The sequence below is a fragment of the Neocloeon triangulifer genome, unplaced genomic scaffold, assembly GCF_031216515.1.
Source record: "Neocloeon triangulifer isolate White Clay Creek 2 clone unplaced genomic scaffold, ASM3121651v1 ptg000022l, whole genome shotgun sequence".
NCBI classification, from domain to species: domain Eukaryota; kingdom Metazoa; phylum Arthropoda; class Insecta; order Ephemeroptera; family Baetidae; genus Neocloeon; species Neocloeon triangulifer.
The window spans coordinates 1,939,417-1,960,029 of record NW_026775562.1 but is presented as its reverse complement, the minus strand read 5'-3'; the positions used below and the strand labels follow the sequence as shown (position 1 = coordinate 1,960,029).

Below are 20,613 nucleotides of genomic sequence, written 5' to 3'. Positions count from 1 at the left end.
GCTGCTGCCAACACTGGAAACCACTTTTCCATTTCGCGGCAAGAGCAACTTTTGATTGCAAAAGTGATCAAATAATGTTTACAAGCCTTTGCTATTTACTACTTCTTTATATAAGAAATTTTTAATTATATTTTGACCTATATTTTTTTTTTAAGAAAAACAAGCAATTTTCAATATTCCAACAATGAGAGCTACTCGATTTTATTGTGAATCTCCACAGATACTGCGTTTATACTTTTTTCTCTCCGTACCTTGCCGGTTAACAATTACATTGCTCATTTAAACTCTATGGCAATTAAATAACATCAGATATATAAAGAAATAGGTTCAGAATTTCGCACCGTTGAAATAAAATGCAAGCAGGGAACCTTCAAGGCTTTTTACTGCTTGGCGTTGATGATTTGGATAAAATCAGGCTTGAGAGAAGCACCGCCAACCAAGAAACCATCAATGTCTCCTTCCTGGCCGAGTTCCTTGGCATTTCCTGCTGTTACAGAGCCGCCATAGATGATCCTTAAATTCTCGGAAACCTCAGGTGACACCTTTTCTTTGAGCCACTCGCGCAGCTTGGCGTGAACCTCCTGAGCCTGTAAGGAATAAATTTTTAAAATAAGAAATGTGGAAACTTAAGAATTCTACTAAAATATACAAATTTGTAATTGAAGTTTAAATTCAATAGTATATTCAGTTACAAAGTTTTTAAAGCCATAAATTTTCTTTCACATAAACAAATCATTTTTTTTTTCCGAATAATTGAATTTTTTCAATTATACCTGCTGAGGAGAGGCAGTTTTGCCGGTGCCAATGGCCCAGACGGGTTCGTAAGCAAGAACGACATTGCTCCAGTCGGTAATTTTATCAGCGATAGCCTGGGTTTGCCTGAAAACGACAGCTTCGGTCTGTCCAGACTCTCGCTCGGCCAGGGTCTCTCCAATGCAAGCAATGACCTTCAAACCAGCCTCCAGGGCGTGCTTGGTTTTGTCAGCCACCAACTGGAAATTTAAGTCGTTGCAGATAAATTATTTTTTAATTTGCAAGAAGTTGACATTTTTTTATCATATTATAATTTTTGCATAAACTTACCTCGTCTGATTCTCCAAAGATGCTCCTGCGCTCAGAGTGACCCAAAATGACCCACTTGAGGCCAATGTCAGAAATCATGGCTGGGCTGATTTCACCTGTGGCAAGAATTGCACCACTTAAAATTTGATAGAAAAATGTATATTCTTCTTTAAAAACAAATCATAATTTGTATAGATAGACAATAGATAACGTTTTAAATGATTTAAAACACCTTCAATTTATAATATTTTAAAAAACCCATATAAAAATCATTTAAAAAATAATATGTGACATTTTAATAAATTATAAAATTCATACCAGTAAAAGCACCGCTGGCAACCTTGTAAGCGTTCTGGGCCGCAACCTGGACATTGTCCGGAGCTTGCTGCCTCGCGTAGTCCAGGTAGATGGCTGGACAGCCCACCACGACCTCTGCAAAAATTTATTTGAAAAGCCGTTTTGACATAAAGAGCAGGATTATTGATTATTACTGACCAACATTGGGGTCGATCGGGCCCGCTTTGAGGAAGGCGATGATGCCGTCGATCGCCTGCTTGTTGCCGTTCATCTTCCAGTTTCCACCGACGAAAAATTTGCGACCCATTACGGCGGTTTTTTTTTGCAAAACACGGGGAAAGAATTGCTGGCGCCGGGAACGTCCTCAAAGTGACCTTTTGGTATAACAATCGGAAACCGAGCCGAGCCGAAGGGATGGGGGATGGGCCGGAGCTCTTAGTTAAGCCAGGGCCGCCAGGTGGCAGGTCAGTCGCCCCTGTCGCGAATTGTTGCACGAATGCCGCGATCCTAAAAATCGAATGAAATGTGAATTCTTGTCGCTGGAATTCACTAATACGTTCACTTCACTCCTGTCACCAAGCCCCAGTTTCACGTATTGACCGCCGAACGCCGTTTTAGTCCGTTGTGTCTTCTCAGGAATGGAGATTCGAGGTGGTGAGAGAAACAAAAATTTGGAAAATTTGTGTTTGCCGAGAATAATAAAATTGATAAAATTGTTCACCGTTCACCTTGCAACCACCTCTGATTGACTCATCTCCAGGCGATGTCACTCGTCCGACGGCTGTGGAATCCTCCAGTTGTTGCCAGGTGCCAGCGGTTTTTACCATCACAATTTAACAGGTAATTTGTTCATAATTATTCCTACCGTTTTAAATGAATGATAATTTTTATAGCTCCTGTCGTCTTGTGTGCGACATGTTATGAATTATGATTATTTTTTGGATAATTTGAAAAAAAAGTCATTTGTCGTTTTATATGAGTCACATTATGAATGGCTATTTAGACGCCGACGCTCAGACGCTGCCGCATTCTTCTTCTTAAATTAATCAAACCTCGGAGGTTGAAATACAATCAAATTTTTGATTATGAGGTTTAATTATGAATGAATTAATAAAAAAACCCCAGCGCGTCGCATCACATTCCTCTAGCTGTCGCTAAATACACATGCCCATTAATTAAAATGTTCAAAAATCACATGATTGTAAAATAAGACTTCAATTATTTTATTGATTCTATCGTTTTTGTAAAAAATTTATAGAATTATGAATTCGGAATTACCATCCCAATTTTTATCTTGCTTTATCTATCTCCGCAGTTTCCTTTGGCGATCGGCGAATCAGCCCAGCAATGGATCGCCGGACCAGGAACATAAATTTTCAACGTATGTATAATGTATAAATTTTATCAATTATGTGCTTGGGAGGCGCGACCACCCTCTGCCGCCGTTCGATTTTGATCGGCGGCTCACTCAACACTCGGGCGGCTGAGCCATCAAAATGACTCGGCGGCTCGGGAAAATTGTCCGGCGGCTGACCGATCGGTTAGGCAATTGTTTCAAAAGTAAATTTATAAAATAAAATTACATACTTGATATTTCCAATACTTAATTGAAAACTTCGGAAAGCTTCTCTGCACTTTTCGGGTTTCCGATCTGACTGAACATGGCGCGCAATTTTTCGCAAATTTTTTCTTAAAAACAGAGACACAAAATTCATGTGAATGCAAAATATTTTTAGGAATTTAAAACAGTTCATGCATGATATGGCGCGACCGGCTGGAAATTTTTATAAAGTCAGCGGCTGTCGGCTGACACGTGGGCCGTAAAATGCTGGCTGGCGGGCGCGGCTGGCCCGGACCTTACCAAAAAAACCTGGTGAGGTGGAAACATTCGGGACAAAAATTTGGCAAAAATTGCTGGAATTTTGCTCCCTGCGAGAATGGGATAATATCCTTCATACTTTTGGAGCAATTTTTCATATTTAGTTTACCATTGTTTTGTACTCCCTCGGCGTTCAGGATACATGATTTTCTATTTTTTTTTTTTTTGCGTGGCAAGGTGCCAGTGGCACCTCCCAATCTTGAGAAACTCTCTTAAATTTAAATCGTGAATAAAAAAAATCATATTTTGGTTTTGAGCCTTCCGAGTGCAAGTAAAAAATTTCGGACGTCAGGAAGCCTTAGAAAAAAATCATAGTAAATTTAATTGGCTTCTTTTTCCCATAAAGTTTATATTAAAAATAATTATCTAATTTTTTTAAGGTAAAAAAAAAAAAATAAAAATCTATTTGATTTATTTCTCATGGAAAAATTTTTTTCATAGATTTTTTCAAGATTTCCTGTGCATTTTTGTTTGTTAAACAAAATATATTTCAGATTCCGTTTTGTAAACGGAAATAAAACTTTATTGAACTTTCTTACTTAGACTACACACTCCCGTTGAAAAAACTTAAAAACACCGAGCGATTAATAATCGGTAGCCAATTAAAAACTTGTCATCAACACAACAAAAAGGCATCAGGCCCCCTACCACCGTTGCTGGTAGGTCTGCCGCGATCAGCTTTGCTCGCATGAGCTCGAAAGAGCCGCTGCCGTCTGCCCCTGAAGTCATCAGCCGCCGTCAGCAAACAGCACCGGATTGTGAAGATTGTGACTTTCGTGAGTGTATAAAAGCGCGCCTTAATTAATTCGATTTTTACGCTCGTGATTGATTTCGATTGATATTCTTGGACGTGCGATGACTTCGTACGTCTCAGACGATGAAGATGGTGTGCCAGCAGTTATTGGGTAAACAATATTTTTATGTGAACTGGACCTCAATGGACTTAATTTATATTATTATTGTATAAAACATTTTGCACAAAAGCAGCAATTTAAAAAACTTTGCAGTATTACTTAACACAAATTCAGTTTACATTTAATTGAATTGATTTAAAAAAGTCTTATCAAGCCATAGAAATTAGTTAGTGAAATTCTGAAAATGCCGGTTTGTGAAATGCATTCCCAAAATCCGAACAGCAGCGTGAATCATCTCATAAATGTGTTACTATGTAAGCGATGAGACGAGCTGCCGCTGCATAGGTCGAGTCGTCATTATACTTGCCGTGCAGGCGTGCTAACTCGATGTTCCATTCATTCCTTTGTGAAAACGTTAAGAAAATGCCGCAAATCCGCCTCATAATCGAACAGAGGCTCAAAAATAGCTGCATGTAAGCTCACTTATTAATATTTCAAAAGAAACTACTGAATAAGTTGTGTAAACATTTAAATAAAATTTCACACGACTCACATTTTCAGCGGATGCCATTTTTTTACAAATTTATTTAAATAAATAAATAAATATAACAAATAATACTTTTTGATCCCCGATACTTATATTGAAAATTGATCATTTTCAATAAATTTAAAAATAAAGTTCCGACGCCAATTTTATATGCATAGAAATTTATTAAATATATGTGTAGTTGTGGGTGACTTTTGTTTAATTTTTAAATTTATCAAATTTCTTCTCGAAGGCATTTAGATAAATCTACTTCTAGTGCGAGAGCGAGCGCACAAATGTTAGCGCGAGTGCAAGATAAAAAAAATCGCAGGGAACATTTTGGTTTGTGCATTGATACCCGACGGCGCGGCGTGGATGGTCTCTTGCAAAATTTGACCGAGCAACATCAATACAAGCGATCGACGACCACCACGATCAAGTTATAGCTAGTAGTTGATATTTTTTGGTTTATCAAGTTAATACTAGAGCAGATGTCTGTCAATCCAAGTGAACTTTGGCAGGGTCAACCGATCATTACCAAATTTTACAGAGTGATAGACCATGTTAAGAGGTTTCCAAAAATATATGGGTTTACCCCAATATTTCAAAATTTCCGGGGTTTTCGGGCCATTCAAATTTGGATTTTGAAAATTTTTAAACGTCTGTATCTCGGCTTCCCGTGGTCGTAGAACAAAAAACTTGATTGCTTTAGAATCCTCTTGTTGCCCTCTACAACTTTGCTTCGAGGTGCAAAATAGTAGGTCACAGGTCAAGGTCACTTCCGGTGACCTCGTGACCTTTGACCTCAAATTTGAGGGTGAGCCGTCACTTTTTTCAAAATTCTGAGATAGCCATTTTGTAGATCGCAAAATTTTACGTCGTATAAGAGAATAAAAAAAACGGGACCCCTCTTAGTTTTTTTAATTAAAAAATAAAACCAATAAAAAACGTGGTTTTCCGAGCTCTGAACTTGGAAAAATAACTTTGAAGGTCTGTAACTTTTTATGTGTTAGAGATAGGTAAATTGTTCCAATGACAAAAAGTGTTTATTTTTAGACGGGCTATCCAACTATGTAACACACATACTGATCAGGTCACAAAGGTCATTGACCCTGGTGACCTGTGACCTTGAAATTATTTTTTATGCAAGTATGATACATCGTTGGAAAGAAGACATTAAGAGGATCATTTTGGTACCCGGAATTTTGTAGTAGCTTAAAGAGGAACGAAGTTATTAACGTTTAAATGTTATCCATAATTAATATTTTTAGTTTTTAATTTAAAAAACTGCCATAACTCCGTTTCTCTTTGAGCTACTACAAAATTCCGGGTACCAAAATGATCCTCTTAATGTCCTCTTTCCAACGATGTATCATACTTGCATAAAAAATAATTTCAAGGTCACAGGTCACCAGGGTCAATGACCTTTGTGACCTGATCAGTATGTGTGTTACATGGTTAGATAGCCCGTCTAAAAATAAACACTTTTTGTCATTGAAACAATTTACCTATCTCTAACACATAAAAAGTTACAGACCTTCAAAGTTATTTTTCCAAATTCAGAGCTCGGAAAACCACGTTTTTTATTGGTTTTATTTTTTAATTAAAAAAACTAAGAGGGGTCCCGTTTTTTTTATTCTCTTATACGACGTAAAATTTTGCGATCTACAAAATGGCTATCTCAGAATTTTGAAAAAAGTGACGGCTCACCCTCAAATTTGAGGTCAAAGGTCACGAGGTCACCGGAAGTGACCTTGACCTGTGACCTACTATTTTGCACCTCGAAGCAAAGTTGTAGAGGGCAACAAGAGGATTCCAAAGCACTCAAGTTTTTTGTTCTACGACCACGGGAAGCCGAGATACAGACGTTTAAAAATTTTCAAAATCCAAATTTGAATGGCCCGTAAAACCCGGAAATTTTGAGATATTGGGGTAAACCTATATATGTTTGGAAACCTCTTAACATGGTCTATCACCCTGTAAAATTTGGTAATGATCGGTTGACCCTGCCAAAGTTCACTTGGATTGACAGACATCTGCTCACTATTGATAATCGTCTCCATACAAGTCGAGTGCAAAACTTGCGTAAATTATTAAGGTTTTTTCTCTGAATTTTTTGTTTGTTTTGGCATGCAAAACTATTAGCAAACCCTTATGTGACTTCATAACTCGTGAACGGAATTTATTAGTTTAAAAAAAAAAAATAAAACATCTAATTTTTCTATTTCAATTTTAAAAAGCGTTGCCTTATTGTACATAATTTGAGCATAATGGCCAAAAACAAATAACATAGAATATTGAGTGGTCATTTTTTAATTTATTTTGGCAAAATAAAATATATTGCAAATTCAAATAATGTATGAAGATTTCACCCAGCATGATTTTAACGTTGGACACTTTTCAATTTTAATTCTAAAATAAACTTATTAAAATAAATAGATGTAATTTATCATTTTGGTCCAAATCGTAGAAATCGGTACAAATGAAGTTACGGAAATAGCGATAAAAACTAAAAATACGTAGAGTTCACTCTGGCTTGTTGTCCCGCTTCCCAAAAAATATTACAATATCTCTGAATTGGAGCCGGACTAACATCTTTAATACTTGAAAAGCTGAACATTTTACTTAAAAATATTGATAAACCACAACAACAAATATGCTAGATTTATTGTAGAAATTTATAGAAGCTATCAAATTACAAAAACCACATAAAATTGCATCACTCACAATCAGAAATTATTGTGTCTGAATCCGAATCATAAATTGATATAAAATTATTTTTCTTGTTTTTTAGTTGAACGGCGCCCCGCAATTGGAGAATAGATTAAAACGATAAGGGATTTTTGTTTTTTTCGTGTAAACTACAACTACTTAAAAATAATAATTATCCCTAAGATTCCAAATTCCAAATCGAACTAATCATAATCGAAATTTAAAAAAAAAATTATGTCTAGTCAGCAAAAGGAAGTGAGAATATTTTTAATATACATTTTCAAAAGGTAAGAGTTAAAAAAAAATAATAACGAAATGAAGATATTTTTTATACTTACAAAAACCAATCTAAAAATAGATAAAATTTGCATGCCATCAAAAACAATGATATAAGATAAAAATTTATGAACTTTTTTCTCAGCTCTTCTTTCGAGGGCCGAGACCAAATTTATACGTAAGAAAGCAATAATTGCGGATTAAGAACAAATATGAATGATTTCTTACCTTACTTAAATCATAAAATGCAAAATCATCGGCAGATGGAGGGATCGAAATAAGGCGCATGGCGACCAAGGTAAGCTCATAATTTTTTGAATTTCTTTTTCAAATTAAAAAGAAAAACAAAAAAAATTCCAGTGGTTATAGTAAATGAAGTTTTGGACGAAAGTGATCACTTTTTTCTATCTGTGATTACAAAATCGGGAGAACTTGGCCAAGTTCCGGAAGTTCTCATATCATCGGAGAAACCCCAAACACAGGGCATTGATCAGTAAGTGAATTTAAATATTCAAAATTTAAAATATTACGTTTTTACATAATTTAATTATGCAAGCCAAAAGCAAATACTCATTTCTCATCAGTAGGGTTGTGAAACTTGGACGCTTTTTTTGCCTATAATAGTCAACTTTTTGTAGACACTTTTTTCATAGAAAAAGACTGTTTTTAGACGGTTTTTATCCAATTTAGACGGTTTTAGACTGTTTTTCCAAGGTTGAAAATTTGGCTTTAAAAAGAAGTCGCCGAGGGTGGATCTAAGGGTGAAGGGGTAAAAATCACTGTTCACCAAAACTTGCTAGAAATGCTCAGAATGACCTGTCCGAGATTTAAAGCTGGTCTCCACTGTCTCCAGAGACCATGAAATTTTTTTTCAAGTCCCGAGGGTGGATCTAGGGGCGAGGGGGTAAAAATCACGGTTCACAAAAACTAGCTAGAAATGCTCAGAATGACCTGTCCTAGATTTGTAGATGGTCGCCAGAAACCATGAATTTTTTTTCAAGTCCCTTGAGGGTGGATCTAGGGGCGAGGGGGTAAAAATCACGGTTCACAAAAACTAGCTAGAAATGCTCAAAATGACCTGTCCGAGATTTGTAGATGGTCGCCAGAGACCATGAACTTTTTTTTTTTTTTTTTTTTTTTGAAGTCCCTTGAGGGTGGATCTTGGGGCGAGGGGGTAAAAATCACGGTTCACAAAAACTAGCTAGAAATGCTCAGAATGACCAGTCCGAGATTTGTAGATGGTCGCCAGAAACCATGAATTTTTTTTTTTGAAGTCCCTTGAGGGTGGATCTAGGGGCGAGGGGGTAAAAATCACGGTTCACAAAAACTAGCTAGAAATGCTCAGAATGACCTGTCCGAGATTTGTAGATGGTCGCCAGAGACCATGCATTTTTTTTTTTTGAAGTCCCTTGAGGGTGGATCTAGGGGCGAGGGGGTAAAAATCACGGTTCACAAAAACTAGCTAGAAATGCTCAGAATGACCTGTCCAAGATTTGTAGATGGTCGCCAGAAACCATGAAATTTTAAGTCCCGACTCCTGAGAATGCGCGGTAAACAAAAATCTGTTCACTTTTGAATATTTTGTGCACCAGGAGATGAAATGGTGAGTTTTAGACACTTTTAGACTGTTTTAGTCGATTTTTAGACGGTTTTGGGCGTTTTAGATGGTTTTAGACGATTTTAAGTGGGTGTCAATCGTCTTGAAATTTCATGATTAGTGCACATTTGATGAATTCAGGCCAAATCAAAGCCCAGAAAAAAATAGTCGATCGTCTAAGTTTCACTACCCTACTCGTCAGTAAAAATATATATTTCTTAGGATAACAGACAACGACTCTGAAACTGACATGATGGTTAAACTGCGTCGAGCAGTGCTTTATGCTCAAGTTTTGGAGGAATTAGAAGCAACTGGACAAGAAGTGGCTGAAACAGAAACTGCAGATCTCGAGCAAGATGCAAAAAAGCCAGGTATATCTTATCTATCAGTGTAATAATATGCAACTTAGTGCATTCATTATATATTATGTACTGCAAACACTCCTTTTCACAATGTTTGTTTTTAATTTTGATGTTAATTATAAACAAAAATCTTTTTTAGATGTACTAGACTCAAGTTTGGTTATTATTGAGGACGATGAAGTGGTTTTAGAAGAGGTGAAGAAGGAGCATGTACAACTTGGTCTGAAGCCGGAAATGCCTACGAACAAAACAAGAACATCCCCAGCCAAAGTATACGCGTACAAAGCGCCAAAGCCAACTCACTTCAAGTGTGTCGCTCTGATGGACTTTGATCCACAACAAGAAGAAGGAGCGCTTAAATTAAAAAACGGCGACGTGGTTATGTATACCAATTTTTTAAAGTTTAAGTTGCGCTAAGTAAAGATCTTAGTTTTCGCGTTTGATATGACGGATGCCCTTTGGTGGAGAGGGGAGTCGGTTTCTGGAATAGGGAAATTTCCTTCTGCATTGATATCGTCGGCCAGTATCGACTACACCGCTCCCGTGGAGAAGGAGAAAACGAAAGAAAAAGAACCCAGCCAGAAAAAGACTGTTGTTGAAGTCGGCAAACAATGTGAGACACGTTTAAATGTATACAATATTTGTAATTTAAAAATTTATCTTCAATCAGTACCTCTTCCAATGACACGGTTATCCAACGAATGGGTAAGCACATAGTATCATTCAAATTTATGATGAACACTAAACTTTTTAATCTTAGTTTCATCTAGCCAGAGGTTTCTGCATCCCGGTTTTAAGAAATCAAGAAGTCCAAGAGAGCCAGCCAAAAACACCTGAAAGCTACTGCGAAGCCATCGCCAGCGGGCTGCCGAATCTTTTTCTTTTCCCAAAGATATGAGAAAAGCATTACTTACTCAGGTGCCCCCTTGCTGACCCTGGACCCACAGCTAGTTTCGGGAATCGTTGGTAATATACCCCTACATTATAATGATAACCAAAAAGCTATTTCTTTTTTGTTTATTAATTAACAGGTGCCACCCAAGAATGGTGTCGATCGAATAATCTAGGCCCATTGTGCGAAAAAATGCCCTCGCGGTAATATCCAAGTCATGCGACCGCTAACCATGCTGGGTATTTATAAATTTATTTTAAGCTAATAAAAATTTATTTATCCCTTTGTAATGATTTTTAGGCCATTGAATGACCTAGACAAATTGCGTTGTCAAAGAACTCGTCTACTCCAAAACAGACTTACTGGATTGAGGGATCCTACCAGATCCTCCCTCAAGAAAAGTAAAGGTACCTAACTCTTGCCATGCTCTTCAGCCAAAACTCAGAAACTTTGCCAATCATTCCCCTGGCCACCAGGATAATCGACTCGTTAGTCACCTTGTCCAATCTGTATCTGATCGGTCGGTTCAGCTGATGACAGCTTGTACTGTAACTTTCTTTGTCAAAAAATAAAAATTGAACGAACGTCAGAAAACGAAAATTTATAACGTTTAGCATGCGCTACCTGTCTTGGAACTCATAAATTATACATCTACTCCCCGTTTTGATTCCCTAAACCCATAATTAATGCAATGTTCATTCTGTAATGCGGAGTGTTATTGTATACATCTTACTTTGTGAAATTGTTTTCTGACAAAAAATATTAATATTAAAATGCGTCAAAATGTATTGCTATAATGTGGGTGATAATGTATTTAAACATTAAATTTTCCATAATTTTAATTATTTTCTGAAATGTATTAATAAATTACCCCTTTGTGTGTGACATTGTATTAGTTAATTTTCTTTTTATTGAAGTATTATTTTTACCCCAGTTATGTCTACCAAACGACAACAGATTCAAAAACCCATCGAGGATAATCCGACTCAAAAATTCTAGCTGATAAATTTTTTTCCAAAAACCTTTTTCTATTTTGGCCACCTTGGCGCGCTCTCCGTTTTTGTTTATGTAAAGCCCCACCTTCACGGCGTGCCACAAGTTCCAGAGGTTTTTTAGATCGACTGCAAAGCAGTGCGAGCCGCCGCTTCTCTACTTCTTGGAACAAAGTTGGCAATTTGACTGGTTTTGATTCTTATTGTTAGTCGACCAGTAATTGACACTGAGGAAGAACTTGCAGACATTCTCGGCGCCCTGGAGGATGACGATGCGAGTGGGACAACCTCCCGCAGGCACATCAAGCAACCAGACGAAATTTAGTTCCAGATTTAAACGCCTCTGTCACCAGCGACGATGATTGTGGCACGAAAGTGAAACCAAAAGTGGCACAAAAGTAAACTTAATTTGACGATACGGTGTGGGCTTTCGAAACAGTGCTACCAACTGAGATACATTAAAAAGTTTTGATTTAATTTTCTGTTGTACGCAAAAGCGTTTGATACAAAATCTTAAAAAAAAAATCATGTATACATGCGTTATTCGCAAAGTGAAACTCAGTTTTAGAACAGAATTTATAATGAAATCCATGAGCCAGAATGCGCGTGAAAATATGACGGTCCTCTTGTAGAGGTTGGCGCAATCGATCAGGCAACGAATTGGACGTCAGGAGGAATCGACTAAATTTTTTGCCCCTGCTGAAATACAAATTGACCAAAAACAGCAGTATACGGAAGATTATACATAGTTTGCAAAAATGCAAAACCTTTTTCCTTATCTCAAGAATTTCTTATTTCCTTTTGTTTAAAATTTACGGACAAGGAGGACTGATTCAATTTGATAAATTCATTTTATCTAGACTTTAATCAATATAAATATAAATTCATTAAAAAAAGATGAATTTTTTTTGTCATTAAGTGCATATAATATAAAAAAATTGTTAAATGTGTTCAGTCCAGTAAGGAAACCATAAAAGTTGCAATGTATGCATTTTAACAGCAGTAGCTAGACAAGTGTGTCCAAGATCAGTGTTGGAACTGATCCAGAAGCTGTGACCACATTGAAATTAGGTCCAGGGTCGTCTCAGTGCAGTGCACTCTTAGACTGTTCCGGTCGCATCTGTACACGCTCTATGAGATAAAAGTTCTGAAAGCGTGCGAGTGACACATTTAAGTGGAGATTGTGAGCGCGGCGGCACCGCGGCACAGACAAGAGGAGCAACGTCTCATTGTGCGCGGCCATGGGAAGAGGCACAAATGCTTCTCTCTATTGCTGCTGTAAAAGGCTCCGTGATGGAAATGTCGTGTTCAAGCACCAGAGACCACAACACGTGCGGCCACGGCAAATCCATTTCCATTTGCTGTTTCTCTCTATCCTTGTTCCGAATTTTCTCAGCGTCTTTTTGCTCTTCTGCGCTCAATTTCTCCTGCTCGATCAATTTTCATTGTGAATAATTTTGGAGAATTTTGTTTTATTTTTTCATAAAAAAAATGCCTGTTATAAATTAATCAAAGAAACAGTACCAAGGAACAAGTTTTTTTTAAAGAAAAAATTGCGTTACATAAAATTATGAAAAATAATTTATAATTATTTTCCGTGTTTTTTTCACGCCTTTGGCGTTTTATTAATGAAATTCCTATGTTAATATATTCTCCAGATATTTGTTGCTTTCATCACAGAATTCAAGTTAGGTTGACATAAAAATTTTCAGATTTTCTATTCAAAATAATACTAATATTGTAATTTTAATAGTTTTTAATTTGAATAATATTCTTCGTATACAATGTTAAAAAATATTCAGTATTTTTGTGTCATATTACAAAGCAGTCGATCCAAAATCAATAATGCGGCTGTCAAAGTTAAGTTGAGAAGCGCCGCCTCCGGCAGCCCCGTTTGGCGCCGCCCTCCGGGGTCACGCCCCTGATGACGAGGTCACGACGCACCACCAGAGATCCGAGGGATGATTGCGGTTTGGTCAACACACACTAGACCATCATCGCTTGTCGACAGAACTGCGGTTCAGAATCAATCAGATCCGCTTCACCAACCATCGTGACGGTACGTACATTTTTCTAAAATATTTTCTTTTAAAATTTATTATATCAAATTTAATCAATAATTATTAGGTTTAAAATTCAGAATTTTGCAAATTTAATTGAAAAAAAATTAAACTAAAAAACGTCATGAATTCATGAAGAGGTTTGTTTTCAGTAGGATTTATTTCAGAACACAATTTATTTTACTTCTATTACTATTTTTCCGTGAATATAACCTTCATTGTTTTGTTCAATAATGCGATTGCTAAATTTTGAGACAAACTCACTCTTTGGAGTAATTAAAATTGGCATTTTAGGAATACGCCTGTAATTTACAACAGTAGGCTACGCGCTCGTCATCCACGTCCAGCTGGTTACATAACGTTTTTCTTGAGTGGATTTGAAATTCACCGTAGTTTCGTTTTTTTAAATATTATTGTTGGATATGAGTCCAAATTATTACACATTTTTAAATTCAATTGCTGAAACAATTATATGAGAAGAGAGGAATTGTTGGAAAACCACCACTATCAAGATTTTTGCGAAAACTTCCAAGATCAAAAAGACCCTTTTTTCTCCAAATTGTAAAAAAAAAATGGCAAATCTATTACGCAAATACTAAAAGGTTATTTTCTGTCAGTATATATAAATAAAATAATAAAAGGAATGCAATTACTTTGTAAAATTTAAAAGTTTTTTTATATTTCGATTGTGTTGTAAATTTTGTTATGAAAAAAGAGAGGAATGAAAAAACAAACTATTTTTTAAATGAAAAATTACTCTTTTGGCAATATTTTAATGGGGTTAAGGATTCATGAATCTTGTTACCTAAAAAGTCTTAAAAGAAAGTATTAAAAAATTGTTTATAATTCTAAAAATTTTAATTCAAACTTTTTTATCCATCTAAATTCTAATAATAATTTTTCATTCTTTGAATTTAAAAAATAAAATAAATCTAAAACCATGTTTTACTTGATAAGCAAAGAAAATGCAACCTTCCCTTCCCAATTATGTCATACAACCCTTTGGTCTCTCCGCGCGTTCATTTCTCCAGATCATATCGCCTTACGCCTTAAATGGACTCTCGAGCGAACAACTAATCATCTTCGTAACTTTATGGCTCATTATTATTGAATTCAAAGCTACGCAATTTCTAAAGAATATTTTATCCACAGTAAAATTTTCAACTGCTATAAACTTTGTTGAATCTCAAGCAACTCTAAAAATACAAATCTGAAAATAAATTCTGCTTTTGAAAAATCTGTGAACACAACTGAATTCTCACATAAGTAATCCCGCGAAAATCGTTTACCTCAGCTTCAAATGTTATCAATTTCAAGAGGTTGAGCTAACCAAACATGCTCTAATTCAATCTTTATTTAATTGGCGTGATCTGATTACATTGAGCTAAATTTTGATCAAATTTGCATGCAAAGATTTTTATTAGAGGAAATTCAAAATACATAGATAAAAAAGCAATCGTAATTTTAATTAAAACTCATCTATGAGGTGATTTACAATGTCTCAACGGAAAATCACTGTTTATAAGTAGACGTTATTTTCCTGGGCTGATCTCAGTCAGTTACATTATTTGGAGAGAGAAAAGTATTAAAATAAATATATTCTCAGTAATCTGAAAAATAATTGACATTTTATTAATATACACTCAATAATTGACTTGGAATCATTGCAGAGTAACAACAAAATGAAGTGAAAAAATAAAATAAAAACACATTCGAATTCAGAGCAAAAAAAACTTCGGAAACCCAGTAGTCCAAAAAGGTGCTAAAAAGTTTTATTATGTTTCAATTTTTATAATCTTTATTTTGGGAAAGAATTTATTAAACAAACATAAACACTGAGAAAAAATCCATATATTATGAATGGACTTGTTGCCCTTTCACTGACAGTCTGCACAAACGTCTATGAGGTGAAAAGAGTGTGTGGCGTGAAATGTGATTACATTATTGAATAATCAAGTGTGATTTCAGTGGGCTGCCTTTGCGTCGTCACCCACTTGTCATGTAGCCGAGGGTCGTTTTCGCCGCCGCACATTAAGTGGAGGGGTGCCGGGGGCCGAGGGGTGCGAAAGGAACGTGCGTGGGAATGCGGCACGTGTTTCTGTTTGTTGTCGCGCCGCCCGGGCAGCTTTTTGTCTCAATTAGCGACACGCGCCCTCTGATATTGCGACTCCGCACGGCCCACGGCCAAATGTGCAGGAAAAGCTGCTGCGACGACTTTGGACGCCAAAGAGCTAATTGCTTTACCGACAAATATAACCCTTTAACGAAACATTATATCATCAATTAGTACCGGTTATTTTAAAATCAAATTTTGAAAAGATTTTTATAAAAAAATTAAATTTTTTTAAAAGTTTTTAATGTTTTTTTCTTATTTTTTATTTTTATTCAGGTTTTATTGTTACATAATACACATTATTTTGTTTATTTTTTTAGCCGTCTGTAATATATGAATAAAAAATAAATTTAAAAAACATCTCCCGTCAAATATTTGAAAATTGTGAAAAATTGTTTGAAAAATGCCGAAGAAGAATTGAAGTAAATTTCAGTAATTTTGATCGATAGCAAAGCAAAGCAAAGCAAAGCCAAGCAAATGTTATATTTTAATTATAATCTTCAGAGACTCACAATATCACAGCTAAATAATAAACTTTGTGATTTATTAAAAGGCACATTTAAAATTAACTTAAACTTTTTAGAAAAGATTTCACATCTAAAAACTTTTATAAAAAAGGTAGCCTTCGACCTGATTTTAGCAAAATATAACAACTGTTCAAAATTTGTTTAACTTTCTTTTACTGAATATTTTATTATATCGTTGCAAATTGCGTCAAAATTGAAAAGAGATTATGGAAGAAATTTATTATATAGCTTTTTCTAATGAAAACAATTTTTTTTAAAAATATGTTGACACTCACCGTGATAGATTTATCAATTTTTAATTTTTATTCCTCTTGATAAAAAAGCGTCAGCTGCGTTTGGGAGCGCGTGAAATTTTTTTCCACGCACATCAAAAGGTGATTCAGCACGAATTTTGCATTTTTTAATTTTCCGAGCCAAGATGTTGCGGTGTGGATCAAAAAGCCATCAATCTGTTTTTTCGGCACGCCGAACGTGCGCGCATAAATTTCACGCTAGTAAAGAAGAAAAAATTGGCGAGTCATTTTTTTCGCGTTTGAAAGGAAGGGCTTGAGAGGGAGCGAATTTCGCTCAAGGGTCGTGCATTATGGATAGAGGGGTTGCTCTGGGAGACGAGCAAACAAACGGCGCCATTGGCCGCCACTTTGACTCGGGGCGGGTCCGAAAATATCACTGGAAAATTATTGGAAATTTGTCTTGGCCTGAGTAATTTGAGACATGAAATAAAAAGGACGATCTATAAATAACGTGGTGCAAATAATTTCTAATTTTGTGCGCCTTGAAATTTAACTACAAAAAATATTTTTAAAAAAAAAACACCGCTTATTTTGAACAGAAAAGATAAGTTTTAAAATCGTGTAAAAATTGTTTCACAATTTTGTACGTACACAATTATATTACGAAGCTTTTGTTTCAAATTATACATATTCATTGCTGATTTAAGAAATTTGAGAAATTTCGTTTTTAATTTTCAAACAGTTAGAGGTGAGATATATTTTCTTTTTAAATAGAAGATTTTTATGTTGCAGGAGAAAGGCCGACCAATTTTTTTCATCAATTAAAAGTAACATCAAATTTCAATAAAAACTCCTTTTGGGGAAATTTTAATTAATTTTCAGATATGGATCGGCACTTGCTGTGCAAAGTTTGTGGTGACAAAGCGTCCGGCAAGCATTATGGTGTGGCAAGTTGCGATGGGTGCAGGGGATTCTTTAAACGGTCTATTCGCAGGTAAAAAGAAATCCGAAGACAAATTTATTTAAAGATCAAAAATTTTTCAAAAATTGATTATAGAAACTTGGAGTACATTTGCAAGGAAAGTGGAAAGTGCACCGTGGACGTGGCCAGGCGAAACCAATGCCAGGCGTGCAGATTCAAGAAATGCCTGCAGGTCAACATGAGGAAGGACGGTAAGTTTGGCTGTAAGAGAATTTCTACTAGTCTTGTAATTTTTAACAGAGAAAAATCAATTTTGAGGAAGAAAAAGGCTCAATAACATGTAAAAATATAAATTTTTGTACTTTAAAAAATTAATTTTACGTGGTATTCTGAGTGAACCCTATTATTTTGAAAATGCTTGCACATCTTAATCCTCTCGAAACATTAAGAAATCCAACTAACAAAATAACAATTTGAAATTAGGAAATGAAATTAACAAGTTGTTGAAAGTAGCTTGAAAAAATTCTGTTGAACAGATGTAGACGAAAAGTTTAATATTAATTTGTTAAAACAATAAGAAAGTGGTTTTGATGTGCAAAATATTATTTTTTTAATTTGGCTGTGGATTAAAATTAACAAAATTCAAGATTAATCAAATTTTATTTTATTCTCCAAACAAACTTTTCCCTTACTTTTTTTTCAATCCGTCTTCCACGTTCTCCTGCAATAAAGTGAGCTGGATATGATTGCAAATATTTGGCTAGTCTCTTAATTTCCTCAGTGTGTCAAATGCACGCAATATTTTTCCCCGTATAGGCGCCGAGAGAGCTTTTCCGCCGCTCGCAAAGTGACGCTTTTAAGGGGCTGTCGCGGCCGCGACACAAAAGACCGCCGCGGCTGCTCCTGAACTGTTTGCTTCTCCATTGTGCGCTATGTGCGGAGAAGAGTTTTCAATGAAAAACGTTCGCCCTTCAGGGTGCGAAAAGCGCTCAATAAGGCACACCAACAGAAAAGCTTTCCTCCGATATTTATGCACCACTCAAAAAATTCATTCATTCAGCACCCTCGATATTCATCAATATTCCCCGTGATTTGTTTAATTCAAATTGATTCAAATTAAAATTGGAAACAATTTTGAAAGAATAAAGTTTTCTTAAAATAAATTTAAATTTTGTGTGCATTGGATTTTTTAATTTTTTTTATTCAATTTCAAACCATTTCTCCAATGAAACTAAAAAATGGAAAAAATGATCCTGACGAAATTTCATATTAACAAAAGTTTAGTTTAATTTCAAATTTAATTAAATCCAATATATTTAATAAAAACAAATTTCAATTCAATGACAAAGGCTTTTTTAAAGCATTTCTCTTTCTAGATAAAATCTGTCCGACCCCCTTTTTTTCATCCACAGCCGTCACAGATCGTAACTCAACCCTTGGCGCACGTGTTGAAATTCCCTGACTTGCGGCGTGGGTGCCGAATTATGAATGAGCTAAAGTCGGTCGCCTCTCTTGTCCCTATTATTACCAAAAGCCAAACGCCCTCTGGCCACAAAATATTTGCCCTGTCATTAGGGCCGAGGTGAAGCATGGACTTGTTTGAACACCTGACTCGCGTCGCACCTCGTTAAATTTTCATCGCGCCTCAATCGCCGCCGCTGACATACTCGCCCTCGTATTGTAAATACACTCACTGTCGGTTTTATTATAGGTTTCATAGGGGGGCTCCAGACTCTTTTAAGTCACCAATAGGAATGAAAATAAATACCAAATTTTTAATAAGGGTTTAATTAAATTTTAAATTACATTCTTACAAAAAGAGATATGTTCAGCTCTTGATTGAAATAAAAAGGTGTACAAAGAAAATGTCATCTTGAAATAAAAATTAAAACTAAAAGTCAAGTCCAAATTTGTTTTCCTGGAAATGATTTTTTTTATATTAAAATATTTGCAGCTGTCCAACACGAGAGAGCTCCGAGGGTGCCTGTGGGCAACGCTGGGGGCTCCGTCGGCACCTCGTCGAGAATAAGAGCGCCGCACATTCCGCACACAATGACCTCCCTGCTCTTGCCAGCAGGTCAAGATCTCTTGCAGCATTACTGGCCCCTCGGACCAACATTGAGGTTTTTAAATTTTTCCATTTTTTATTTTAGATGTTAAACAATAAAATAACTGGAATAGGTGTCCCTGGCCGATCACTCTGACGAGTCCGATCAGCGTTTCTGCTGAGCCAACGCCTGAACAAGAGGTGTCCAGCTCTAGCGTGCAAAGTGACGAGAAACGTGGTAACATTGAAAATAAAATTATATTAAAATAAATAATAGTTAAATTTCTTTTAATAAATTTAATTTAATTTTGCTCAATTTGCAAATTTATATACAATTTTTATCATGGAAAATTTTGTATTTATCATTTTTTATATTAATAATTTAGTGTCCCCGGCAGGCTACCCTTCACCGGTGGCACCAATTATGCCCGCACTAGAGACTGCCAACGAAAGTGCGGCCAGGATTCTTTTCATAGCTGTAAAATGGGCCAGAGCTATGCCGTCTTTCATGAGGGTGAGTAGCTCAATTAAATTGAATTTTTTTTTATGTATTCTTTTCAAAAACAGCTCCTGCCGGCGGATCAAGAACTTCTTTTGGAATTTTCTTGGGCTCAACTTTTCGTTTTCACAGCTGCAGAGTGGTCATTTCCCATAAGCGAAGGCAAGATTTTTAAACTTTTTTTTTATAATGCTTAATATATATTTTATGTTTTCCTCAACTTATCAGACATCCTAGTCCGTCACTCCCTGGCCCCCTCATGTCGCCACCAAGCCCTATTACAACAGGCCAGAGCTCTGAGGACCTTTCTCGGACGCTGCGTCAGCCACAGGATGGACAGAACGGAATTCGCCTGTCTCAAAGCCCTCGCCCTTTTCACCCCAGGTAAGTAAAAGATTGTAAAATTCTTGATAGAAATTAATTTCTGGAACAGAACTGTCTGGTCTGCGAGACGGCATTCGCGTTGAGGCGCTTCAGGAACAAAGCCAATTGCTGCTGGGCGACTACTGTGTCAGCAGTGGCGGCTGTGAGGGGGCGGCTCGGAGGCGGCTGGGGCGTCTGCTGCTACTGTTGAGTGGCGCTCGTCAACTCGAGGCGGCCGCACTGCAGGAGCTTTTCTTCAGCCAAACTGTGGGACAGGTGCCGATCGAGCGGCTCCTCGGAGACATTTTCAAAGCGTCTCCCTGCTAAGATTAATAAAATTTTACAATCTAGTGCGTTAATTGATTTAGCTTGTAACAAATGTTCTCGGAAGTAAAAGCAG

At 36.2% G+C, this 20,613-nt stretch overlaps 2 protein-coding genes and 1 long non-coding RNA gene across 10 annotated transcripts; 2 read left to right on the top strand and 1 right to left on the bottom strand.

The window, feature by feature from the left end:
- Positions 1–167: 167 nt before the first annotated feature.
- LOC132204204 (triosephosphate isomerase) lies at positions 168–1,774 on the bottom strand. Its single transcript, XM_059632558.1, has 5 exons — positions 1,558–1,774; positions 1,381–1,494; positions 1,084–1,178; positions 774–992; positions 168–587 (listed from the first exon to the last, which is right to left on the bottom strand). Exons 1-5 carry the CDS (start codon positions 1,664–1,666, stop codon positions 381–383), a joined length of 744 nt encoding a protein of 247 aa, XP_059488541.1. The 5' UTR covers positions 1,667–1,774; the 3' UTR covers positions 168–380.
- An 84-nt stretch (positions 1,775–1,858) lies between these two features.
- On the top strand, positions 1,859–20,607 carry LOC132204202 (protein dissatisfaction-like). Of its 8 annotated transcripts, none has more exons than XM_059632548.1 (12): positions 1,859–2,010; positions 2,120–2,199; positions 2,675–2,740; positions 17,175–17,209; positions 17,265–17,376; positions 17,440–17,555; positions 19,259–19,427; positions 19,486–19,589; positions 19,738–19,865; positions 19,919–20,012; positions 20,079–20,234; positions 20,284–20,607. In XM_059632548.1, the coding sequence occupies exons 2-12, from the start codon at positions 2,123–2,125 to the stop codon at positions 20,538–20,540; spliced, it is 1,314 nt and encodes a 437-aa protein (XP_059488531.1). In that variant the 5' UTR covers positions 1,859–2,010; positions 2,120–2,122; the 3' UTR covers positions 20,541–20,607. The 8 variants fall into 8 exon arrangements, with proteins under 8 accessions (XP_059488531.1, XP_059488533.1, XP_059488530.1 ...); XM_059632550.1 differs by having other exon boundaries at positions 1,859–2,013; positions 19,750–19,865; XM_059632547.1 differs by having other exon boundaries at positions 1,859–2,013.
- On the top strand, positions 3,526–8,073 carry LOC132204206 (uncharacterized). Its single transcript, XR_009442513.1, has 3 exons — positions 3,526–4,143; positions 7,413–7,904; positions 7,967–8,073. It is a non-coding gene; the product is annotated as an uncharacterized LOC132204206 (long non-coding RNA).
- Positions 20,608–20,613: the final 6 nt, after the last annotated feature.